Here is a 12,650-nt window from a genome sequence, read left to right as displayed (position 1 = left end):
AAATTTCTGACAGAAAAAGACGACTTTCTTCGTCTCATTAATTTCCATCAGGAAACTTTCGTATTTTCTTACTTACATATTTTCTTAAATCCTTTGACTAATGATGTATGTTGTAAATGTAAGAAATAATAATAAAACCAACATTTTTTTTTGAAATATTATTTTAAAAGCTCGCAAGAGAAAGTTTTCCCAGTGTTTTAAATCTTTTTTTTTAGAAATTGCTTTAGTTTTTTATCGAAAAGAATTTGGTAGAAAGTAGCTAAAAATCTAGAGTTTTCCAAACATAATAAAAAATATAGCTGAAATCTGTAAAACCTTTATTCTTTTAGCAAAAAATTGCTTGCTTTTTTTTTATTTTTAAGAACGTTATTTATTAGCGACTGATGATATTTATCAGATGTTTTTACTATGGTAAGTACCGCCTGGGCCTCAGGAGTTGTCAGATGTGACGTCAGAATGACATGATATCAGGTCAGTCTATTTTGATAAATTAGAAAACGACCATAAATCAAAATTTATTTCTTCTGCCTGAGGTCGAAGGTCAGCCGTTAAGTTTCCAGAACTTATCTTCACTTTCAAACTAGCTGCCTTTGGTGACCAATTCGTTCGCCGTGATAAATAGTTACTACAGATTTAAGATAAATGTTTTATGTAAAATTGATTTCTATTTTCATCAGCAAAATATTTTTAACTTTGATTTATTTTGCTCATTCTGCTATGCGTTACTATAATTTTCTGACTTTCTATAACTTTATGCATCCAACTAAATCGCAGAAAGGAGCAGTAATGTTTAAAAATGGACGCACTTAAAAATTTTTTTCACTTTTGCATAGCTTAAAGTTAAGCCTTTATTGTGAGTACAGCAAAATTTCAAAAATACTCTTAAAAAATGTCTTATGCCGAAACTAACTGAACATGGAAAAATAAACCAAATCTTTATATTTTGAACATAAAAAAATAGAAAAAAGTCGGCATTAAATGGTAGTGAAAAGATTTAAGTTCCATTTCAATAATAAAATATACTGTTACAGAATACTTTTAAAAAATTAATTAAAAATTGGAAAAAAATATACGCCACAAAAATTGAAATCATTGAAAAATTTATATCAATTTTTAAGATGACATAAAATTTTTAAAATTTCGATGTTATGTTATGGTGAAAAAAAGCAAAAACATGTCGAACGTTCGCTCTCTAGTGCACATTCCGATCCTTGAAAGTATATTTATGCTGAATTTGATAGCTCAAAATCAACCAGTCTTGAGTTCAGAGTGCCAACTCAGATAGACAGACACACATGCCATTCATTTCCATCCATTAGATAAAAATATCGTGTTTAAAATTCATCAAAAAATGGAGCTGGATTAGATATAAGTTTAAAAATATCGTTTGTATAAAAAATAAAGAATTAACATAAATATAAAGCTAAAATTTAATATCGAATTAAAACTTTTAAATTGTTGATTTTGGCTTGTTCTTTAAGAACTATACACATTCAAATGAATACAAATTGTAACATTTCGTGAAAAAAATAAACTCAAATTAATGAATTCTATTTCCGACCATTTTAGGGAGAAAGAATCAAATCCAATAGTCCAATTGAAAAAAATTAAAAAATCAGAGTTAATTTAAGTTTCTTTTTTCATTTTCAATCATTTATGTGATGGTCAATGCATGGTATATTATATGCAATTCAGAAATGCTCTGATAGTAAAGTTGGACTAATTGATGAGTTTTAATTTGAGGTGTACGTACACACCAGAAGATTTTTTTTAAAATTTAAATTTTAAGGATCCAATTTTTTTACAGTAAGTCATTAATATATGTTTAAACTCATTTCAGTGAGAAAAAACCATATTACACTAATTATCAATTAATTAAATAATATTTAATGAGCTAATTAGCATATTTTTTGAAACATATCTTAAATTCTACTTTGTACAGACACACAATTCTAGTTGGAAATTATGCCTAAAATATCATTCTTCATAAAATGAGTTAAAAATCACTGAAACTACAATTTTTAGTGAAAGCACCTCAAGAAAAATAATTATAACTCGTGAAATATTCCGAATATTGACAACATCTTGGTATCTTTTGAAAGCTAAAGAATCAGAGAATATTTTGAAACAGTAAAAAAATATTCGATATTTTGAACGATTTTCGAAGTTTTAAGTGTGTACGTACACCTTAAGAATAAGCTAACCATTTATTAATGTGCATTATTTTTATGAGGGTTATATGTTTATTTTTATGAGGGAAAAGACGAAAATTCCCTCTGCAACTCATATGATTTAATAGACGTTCAGCCCGACGTTAAACATTGAATACTTCATTCAAAAAATAATACATAAATAAACTTCCTTGTTTTTAAAGAAAGGATTCATATCAAAACAGCACATGCAAAACTACTGTATGTATATTTGTTTACTTACAATAACATCGGTTTAAATTTATTTCAATAAATGATACCTTATCTAGATAAATTTTTTTATCTCTCCCCGGCTTCTATTTTCTTTACTCATTCTATTTACTATAAAAGACCGCATTGCTTAATGTTTGCAAAGAGATAATTGCAAACATTTGCTAGACCACCCTTATCTTGCTTATCACAAAAGAATTATTTTACCAAATATTTACTGAATCCAAAGTGGGTTATTAATTTACTAAAAGATAAAGGAAATAAAATGATTTTTAATATTTTATCATTATGTTTTATCATTATAAACAGAAGATTGTTAATATAAAAACACGGTTAGCTTGCACAGACCTCAGTTTTAAATTTCTGTCCCAGGTTTTAAAAAAAGCAATAGCCATGAGTTTTGATAAAAAGTTTCAAATTTTTTTTTTCATTTTCCAATCTTTTCAACTCAAACATTTGATAGTAAATACAATGAGTGGAAGTAACCTTTTTGACACTTTTTCGCATATTCTCTTATAAAGATATTATCTTCCAGAAGCAAAATTATGGACCTTTGGCAAGGAAGTGAGCGCCATGTGTGTTCAGAATTTTAGAGAGAGAGTGCTGCACATGAGTTTTGATGCTTTGTACCCTAATGAAGTAAACAGAACATGAATTTAGAACGCCTTTTTTTCCGTATTGAAACCATATTTTGACATAGAATTACAATTTCAGTCATAAAAAGACATTAAAAAATTCATTTATTTAAATTATTGCGTTTTCGAGCTATCGTGTTCACATGTATGCGAATATACAAATCGCCAGATGGTCATTCCATTGAAGGATTTGGTTTATAATTTGCTGCAGATTTACAATTTAAATGTTAAAAGTGTGTTTTAAGTTTCATTTATTTAAATAATCGCGTTTTTGAGTAATCACATTTATATGCATGAAAATTCAAATCGACAGGCTGTTAACCCCTTTCATGGATTTTGTTCAAAATCTGATAGAAATCTAAAAATTTTGTGCAAAGATTGTATGTAAAATTTCATCCGTTTTAGCTCAAAGCATTTTAGAATTCTCAGACTGACAAATAATCATAATTAAAAAAAAAAAAAAAAGTTCGATTCAAGAAGCGTTGGGAACGTGGATTTCGATTTGCCAAAATTTCCAGTTGAAAATTACAATACTTTCTCTTTCGCATACTTCGTAGTTATTTTCTTTGAAGAATTGGCATTCATCATTTCACCTACTAGCCTCCTAGCCTTTCACCTACTAGACTCATTTCACTTATTAGCATTCATCATTTCATGATAATGCATCTTATAAGACGTGAAGCAAAATTCATCCTGAAATTGAGCACTGATGATGGAAAACTAAGACGCAGTCCCACAACAGCTGCGGGAGTACGTGGAGTCGAAGCCTTGTATATGCGACAGACGCGGAAGAGGAGGTTGGATTTGATTTCTCCTACTCTTATGGAGCTTCTTGCAGCCGGCAAGGTGAACCGTCCATCACTCAGGCTTCCTGCCTCTTACTCTTTTTACTTCCTGACAATGACTCGCTTGTTGTCAAGCTGTCACTCATCATGTCTGCTGCGCACACGCACACCTATTCAAGCTGCACCTGATTACCTGATGTGACCAGAAAGATCTCTACATTTATGACAAAGCTTGACCTTGAGGAATGTTGTGCAATTTCGTGACAGTAATAGTGATGGTGTTAGAAACTACTAACATATTTTATTTTAAATATGTTCTTTTTTATAAAAAAATTTCAAAAGTGAAAAAAAAAAAATGAGCAGGATTAAAAAGGCTATTTAATCAATTATAGTTTTACTTTCAAATGCGCATAATATTTAAATAACATTTAGAATCTATTTGTAAATTCTAATATAAGATAAAAATAATATCGAGTCTTTGTTAATAATAAAGATGGATGTGTCTGTATTTGATGCTCTGTTGAATGGACCGTCCGATTTAGAACTATCAAACTTGACAGATGTATACTTAGAAAGATAGTAATGTACACCGATAGTATTATAATGTACTTCGTAGCGATTTTTTTAAAAAAAAATGATTAATTAAAAACTAAACGGGTTTTTTTTGCGTTTTTTCATGATAATTTCCAAAAATACTATTCCATAACAATAATTTTTATGTCACCTAAAAATTAAATAAAATTAACTGTTCATATATAACAACCTTTATATCGTATAATTTTTTTTTCCATTTTAAATGAATTTTTCACAGATACTTTAAACGCACAGTGCAATATATTTAATTGTTGAAGAGAAACTCAAATCGTTTACATTGAGGTATCTAATATTTCACCTTGGAATTTTTCCTATTATTGGCGATCAAAACACGAAGATTTGGCTTATTTTTTCATACTTAATAGACTTCAGTATAAAACAGGCTATTAATAAAAACATAGAAATTGTTTTGATTGTACAATCAAGATTTGACTTCAGAATTACGCAATGATGAAAATTTTTGAAGTGTGCCCTTTTTAAACATTATTTTTCTTGCTTCTGATATATTAGGGTGTAATGATGAAGACAGAATATATTACGGAAGTGATCAAAGGTGTAATGATTTTATAATAACATGAATGTTATATCTGTCAAAATTTAAAGTTTAAAAATATTTTGGTGAGGGGATTGTTAAGATTAAGTTACACAAAGCATTTAGTTGAAGTTTTTAGCAACCAATTATCCTAGCAAACCAACTAGTCGCTAAAGGCGACTATAAAAGTTTTATCGAACTATATTCATAAGATAAAATTTCCAAACAACGGATCTACGGTACTTAAAGTGAGCGATTTTATCAAAATAATGCAAAAAACACATTTAAAAGAAATATGAAAAACACGGAAAGAATTTTGTTTCATGCACCATATAGAAAAGAAGAAGGGGGAAAAAGCGAAATAAAGATTTTGATGAAAGCGTTTTTTAAACCATAACCAAAAATGCACTTCCCCAACTGTGCATTATTTGAGATATGGAAAAAAAGTTTGGTAAGTTTTTTTAAAAAAACAATATAAGGTGGATTTGATTAAAAAACCATCCTGATTTGAAAACCCCTCTGAGGGTGGTGATGAGAAAAGCGTGTTTGAAGCACAGATTCGATTTTCGGATACTATTAACCGCATACCAGGGATTAATCGCCAAAAGACTCTCCAAAGATGATAAGATAGATTCAGTAAAAATGCTAAATTCACGCCAAAAATTAATATTTCGTAATTATTGCACGCCAATCTCGTGTAAGGCGTTCTCTGGCATGACAATTTTAGTAGAGAGCATGCGAGAAAATTTTGAGTAAACAACTTCCATTGGTTTACATTTGAAATCCACGAATGAATGGTGTTGGAACTTTTTGTTTAGACAAAGGAAGAAGAAAAAAATGTGAATTTTATTTGTATAGAAGGACAGCAAATATCCGACAATTTTTCACTGAAGGGAGAATTTTTGACATAGAACAGGACTGGGAGGCAAACGCACTGATGCAAGAAAGACTTTGGAAATTTTCGAATACTTTATCAACTTCTGTGTCCTCTTTGCTCTTTAACAGGTTGTTGAGCACCAAAGCTGTAACGCAAACCATTAAAATTCTATTGCATAGTTTTAAATGCACTTGCACTTTAGCAACTGTTAGCATTTTTTTTGTTATGTAAATTTAATAAAATGCTATCGCTGCTTTAATTTTTTTGTCAAATCAATTATAATAAAATAATAAGCAATTAAAAATAATCAAAGGAAAAAAATGAGGAAGTAAAAAATGAACGCCTTGAAATTTAAGCACTATTTTTTTTAAAAACAAACAAACAAATAAAAAACACAAGTGGAAACTCTATTCATATTTATGAAGGACATAGAATTGGAATGAAAATGAATATTTAAAAACAAGATTTTATCTTCCCTAGTCTTTTCGCTGCGCCCAACAGATCTTCACAGCTAACAAAACTGTTCTAAATGGAAATGCCTTTATTGTACGGTTATGAATCATTATCTATTGGTATGAGTAACAAGGGTGTTGCTTCTTACTAAGATAAGCAAAGGGCGTTGAATCGATGATATATGACACCTTGTTAACAGTTTTGAAATCTGATTAGGTATTTGAGACAAGTCAGATGAAAAGATATGCACAGAGTGGATGCTTAGCGCTGCCAATAGTTTTAAAACCTTTAATTAAAAATAATTAATAAATATGTACTGTTAAATATAAGTTTAAAGAATCTATCTAATTTATTTAATCTTTGTTTCAACCTTTTATTTAATTACGACACTTAAAAATATTGTCAGTAAATAAAAAGTTAAAACAAAGAATAAATTGAATGAGGCTGAATCTTCGTAATGCAACTTTTTTAACGGTTTCAAAAGGTAACGTTTTTTCTAACTTTTTCTAACGGTATTCAAAAGAACGACAGCAAAAAATGGATATCAGCTAAAATCCGAAATAAAAAGATTTAATTATTAATTAAATTAATCAAGATATTTTATTCTGTACCAAAATTTAATTAACGATGTAAAAAAAAATTGAAAAATTACGGTAAAATAATTCGGTTAATAAATAATTAAACATATGATTTAGATGTTTCAAACTTGAAGTGAAGAATAAATTCAATTGCGTTGATTATTTGCGGTGATGTTTATTGTTTAAATAAATCTTTATCTTTTTTTAAATCGTTTTCTACTTTGCAGTCTTTAATACATGGCAAAATTCATTAAGCTAACAATGTTAGAAATCCATTTTTCTAACAATCTAGTAATCCATTTTTTTTTCAAATTTATTAGCAGAATTACTAATAGTATCTTATTAGATTTTACCTTATATATTCAAAATTTTAATTAAAATCAAACCAATTAACTTATAATTTTGTTCTAAGAATTTCAAAAAAATTATGTTGCTACTGAGAATATACATTTGTACGTAATATCAGAACTATAAACTCAAGGATTAGGCAAAAAGTAGGTTGTAAAATTCCCTTTTTACAAACATAAAAAAAAATCGCATCAAATAAAAATACGTAAAAAGATTTATGTAGATGAGACACAGAAAATGCTATTTTCTTAGCCGCCGTTAGTAATTTCATACGATGCCAGTAGATGAAAAAAAAAAAAAAAACTGTCGATTCATTTCTTGCTGATATTGTATTAAGTCCTAAATTAAACAGAAAGATTTTATTCGTAGAAATATTAAAAAGGATTTTGCACTCACCCATTAGTGACTGGGGCAGCTGTGAGGAAAGCGGGCAGCTCGGACAGGTCTTCCTGGTGGTCGTAGACCAGGGTCTCGACCATGGAGCCCTTTGAACTTCCGAAGGACACCCTGCAAGAAAGGGAAGAAAAGAATATGAAAATCTATTGCTAACAGAAAACAATATAGTATAAGTTAGCAAATATCGATGTCTAGGAGCTCATTATTTAACTTAGATTATGAGTTTTTAAAAAAATGGAAACTATCAACGAATCATTCAAAGTTTATGTAACCGAAATAAGTGTTTTTGGAAGAATTAGGATTTAAATAATAATAATAATGAAATAGTCATGAGTTCTAATATTTCACCACACGATTTTTTTTTACTCGTATTTCATTGCCATTTTTTACATAAAATTTCAACTTTCTTTCATACATTTTAAGAAAGTCGTCAGTAATTTTAAAACAATATTTACTTTTTGAAAAACCAAGACGCCATAAAACTATTTTAAAGAGCAAATCCATAAAAAAAAAATGAATGCATAATTAAAATATAGTAAATTAAAAATAATTATGTGAATATTAAATTCACATTTCAGTCGCAAGAAAAAATCTTTGTGTAGTACCACATGATACACGTCAAGTCATCTTGTATGAGGAAAAAGTATACCGGCTGTCAGCAATGCGCAAGACAAGTGTTGAAAGATGTCAAGAGCATTTACATTATATCATGTTACTATGAACAACTCGGGAATCGACAACTTTGCCGTATTCAAACCTCTAGAGCACAATATGATCTGCTTTTCGTTAAACATAATGGCAATAATCGAGGAATACTATCAAAAATCAAAAGTATTATGTAGAAAATAATGAATGTCAGCAAAAACACAAGAATATAAAATCATGAAATTGAAGTCATAAACAATAATATTAATTTTGAATGCTTATTTCTTTTCATAACAACGATATCGTCTGGTGAATAACAGAAAATAATAATCGAAATAAATATTTGAAAATGAAAATGAGCTTAAAAAAAAGCGAGCGTTTGAGAGAGTCATACAATGAAATTAGAAAGTTTCCTGCAAATGACGCTATTAGAAATTTAAATTATATGAAAATAATTTTCACGATTATTAGCTTCCTTATTTGGTTCCTTGCCAAATCAATGAAGAAGTAAAATTCCCAGCAGATATGCGCATCTTCCTACCACGGAGCTGCCAAGAACAATTTCGAACTCATCATGGAAAAAATTAAATAATAAAAAAAAAGAATAAAAATAATTTTAACGCTCTTCTTTTGAATTAGAGAAAAATGCTCAAATAATGAGTACAAAAAATTTGCAAAAGTTCACAGAATTGGAATGTAGGATTTAATAATCATAATTTTAATTCTTAAATTTTTTTCGGGAAAAGTTACTGTTTAAAAACTTTTTTCAAAAATCTGTAAATTACACCAAAGGCACAAAAACAATTTCTTCAGACTGTGTATTGATTTTTTTCCCACATTCGTTAGATATAAAACAACGGGCAAATACTTGTGAAAAACCGCCAAATTTAATTTATAGTTTAAAACAGAATACGAATAATATAAAATAAAATATCAATAAAAGCTTTAATATATTAAGTTAAAAAAATTAAGGGTTTCGAATTATTTGGTTTACTACGATGGATCAAATTTTATGGTTAAAAGATTTTTAAATTTGTCTGAATTTGTCTGACACATATCTTGTAAAGATATGTGTGTGTATGCACAGGCACTTTCATTCATAATTTATGACACACGTCGAGCCCACTACTCCCATTTAATTTTATAATCTAATGACTATCTTAAAGGAAGAAAAAGTATGCCATATCCGTAAGATACCTTATAGTTAGATATTAGTAAGATATCTTACAGTTAGATATTATATAAGTGCAACTACGTTATTATTTGATATTGATATAACAGGGATTGACTTCCCCACCTGATTCAAACTTCGACAGCACGTTTTGAGTAAAACACTTTGAGTACAGTAGACTCCCGATTATCCGTAGGCGGGTTATCCGCGCCTGCCGCACAAAGTTTTTTTTTTTTTTTTGACTGATTTTTTTTTCAAAAAGGTGCAGTTTTACAGTTATGCTTTTGTAATTACATAATACATTACAGTATTAAAACAGTACATATGTATTAATTTTTCTGTGTATCCTTGACGCCTCTCGTAAATACTAAGCACTTTTCTGTTTTCATTAACAAAATGCATTTTAGGTTAGTTTTGAGTGATATACTAAAATATGAAGCGTTAGTTAAACATTTCCTGCTGTTTAGTTTACGTTTTATTGTACATAAAACGATTTTTCAAAGTTGGAATGACTGTTTTCTTTTTTGCTATACCCGTTTTTAGCTTTTTTCGGATTATCCGCGATTTTGGTTTTCCGCGGCGGTTGCGCCACCCAATTAAGCGGAAAATCGGGAGTGTACTGTACTTTGAACCCTAAACATAAATGGCCGTCATTTGAATCGAAAATGTGATTGCTTTTATCTCAAAATGCAAAGTGTCTACTGAATAAATTTTACTCCAAACTCTCTCTGGTTTAAGCACCTTAAATCATAATCGTCCCAACAGCTGATTTTAACCGTCATTCAAAATATAGAAGTGAACCAAACACACAAAAGCCTCCTCTTGAATTTCTTTCTTGCCCACACTTCCACGCGCAACAGTTCCTTGTCACGTGCTCTGCAACGGGGGGCTCTTGTACAAATGGTCCCCTTTATTTACCAACGGGGGAGGTACAATAAATGGCTTCCCCACTAATAAAAGAAATGGGAGGGGGGCGGGGAGTTCTGACAAAACGCTCCTTCATTAGCCCCATTGAAGAATGTCCAGATGCGATCGGGAAGTTTAAAAGGGATCCAAGTGGGGGTGGTTCGACAGGAGAGGGGTGCTTTAACTTTTTGTTTGGGCTAAAATTAAACTACCACCCCAGCCCTCCTGTGACTCAGATCGTTCGTTTGCAAGGGGTGGGAGATTTTATTTTTTCACCCAAACTTTCGCCTCTTTGACTGAAGCTTTGAACATAAAAAAAATCAGGGCGGATTTTTTTCCCTTTCACTGTCATTATTATTGAAGCATTAAATATACGGCCCGTTGCGCGTTGCCGTTGGATATTATGATTTCCATTCAATGCACATAATACGGTCTATTAGGCTTTTTTAGAATAATAATTTTAAAAAAAAGTATAGATACCTTTCTTGATGTTGCATTTAGGATATGAAAATATTATGATTTAAGTGTTGTTTTAATTGATACAGAGTAATAATTATCTATCATAAAAAATGATAATCAGTCAGATTTGATTCATTATAATCATTTTCAATATAATAGCTACTTTAGTTTGTTATCAAAATAATGGGACCACCTTAGATTTAATAAAGAATCCTTTATTAGTATGGTGTAGAACCGCCTTTGTCATGCAATAAAGTTTGGATTCGCCTAGGAATCAATTCTTACAAGTGTTGAATAGTTTTTAGAAGAATATCGCAACATTCTTCCTGTAGATATTGTGAAAGTTCTGGGAGAGATGCCGGTGGAGGATATCGATTCCGTATTGAACGCTTTAAAACAGACCATATCGGTTCAATTATATTGAGGTTGGGTGATGTAGAACCGCCGGACCAAGGCAGATATTTAACTTCATCCTCGTGTTCATCAAAATATGACTGGATAAGTCTTGCTGCATGGATAGGTGCATTATCGTCCTGAAAAATTCCATCTCTTGCAGGAAACAAAGTTTGCATCATAGGATGGACCTGGTCAGCTGAAATTTCTATATACTTCTCCCCAGTGATCCTTCCTTTTTCTATTGTCTAATTTTTTTTCTATTGCCCTTCAGGGTTACGATTGGTCCAGCAGAAAACTTCGACATGGCTGCCCATATCATGATAGATTCACCCCCTTGCTTGGCAGCTGGAAGGAGACAATCACGATCATATGCTTGTGCAGGTGTCCTCCAAACGTACACCCATCCTGTTGTAGAGAAAAGTGTGAAACACGATTCGTCAGACCATATTACTTTCTTCCACTTATCAACCGACCAGTTTTTGTAAGTGTGGCATCACTGTAGATGACGTTTACTGTTAACATCGGTGACAAGTGGCTTGGGAATTGCTGCTCTTTCATAAATGTTCTGCCTGTCCACCTGTTCGGGTACAAGTGAACATGATAATTACAAATATAAAAATCTAGATGGATAAAATATAGTAAATAATTGTAGCATCAAAAGAATAGATGTCTATCAAATTTTGAACCAAATTTGATAAAGACTGACCGTCTGTTAGTTAGTAATTTCGCTTGCATAAAAATCATAGTACTGAGTCAAATTTCGGTTCCAATGGTGGAAGAACAAAGCAGTTCTTTAGTATATTGCGAAGCATACAACATACTTTTATTAGCCAGATTCAGAAAATAAAAATCCGAGCATCTCTTGGTGTTCACGGCCTTGCTCCGAACCCTCAATTTTATGCTACAGAAAAAGAATAACAACTTTATTAGAAAGCATATGAGAAAGTTTTAAGAAGCCATATCTGCTTGCTTATTATAATATATTGTGAAAGCTATAAGATAGTTTGGAATTTTCTGTTTGGCATAGTAAAGGCTATATTTGGATCTTTGATCATAAAATCTCAAACTCTTGTTGCTTATTCTGAAGGTTAGTAAAGATATTTTACATAAAAACAACCAACCTTTCCAAAAATGTGATTTTGCACATAATATAATTTAGGAAAACTGGACAATCATCATATAGCATGAATTGTTCGGTCAGGACATTTCTAAACGTGTTGATGTCGCTTAACAATTTCACTTAACTCCAATATAGCAAGGTACGATCAACCATATTATAAGAATATTGAATGTAAAACTGGCGTCCGGGCATAGGAGTAGCGCATCTTTCCCGCGATCCGGGCGTCCCGGGTTCGAATCCCGGTTCGGGCATGGTTGTTCTTCATCTGTGTTCTATCTGTGAGGTGTGTGAATGTGCCTCCCCCCCCCGTAAAAAGGGATTGTGCAAGAGAATGT

At 30.8% G+C, this 12,650-nt stretch overlaps 1 protein-coding gene across 1 annotated transcript in view; it reads right to left on the bottom strand.

Annotated features, from left to right (window-relative positions):
* Positions 1–12,650, bottom strand: part of LOC129962643 (uncharacterized) — a 383,150-nt gene that overhangs the window by 210,083 nt on the left and 160,417 nt on the right. Inside the window, exon 2 of the mRNA XM_056076520.1 lies at positions 7,619–7,729. Within this exon, the coding sequence (XP_055932495.1) occupies positions 7,619–7,729 (111 nt within the window). The remainder of the gene's footprint in view (positions 1–7,618; positions 7,730–12,650) is intronic.

This window comes from Argiope bruennichi, chromosome 3 (assembly GCF_947563725.1).
Source record: "Argiope bruennichi chromosome 3, qqArgBrue1.1, whole genome shotgun sequence".
NCBI classification, from domain to species: Eukaryota; Metazoa; Arthropoda; class Arachnida; order Araneae; family Araneidae; genus Argiope; species Argiope bruennichi.
The sequence above is the reverse complement of the archived record's forward strand: the minus strand, read 5'-3'. Positions and strand labels throughout refer to the sequence as shown.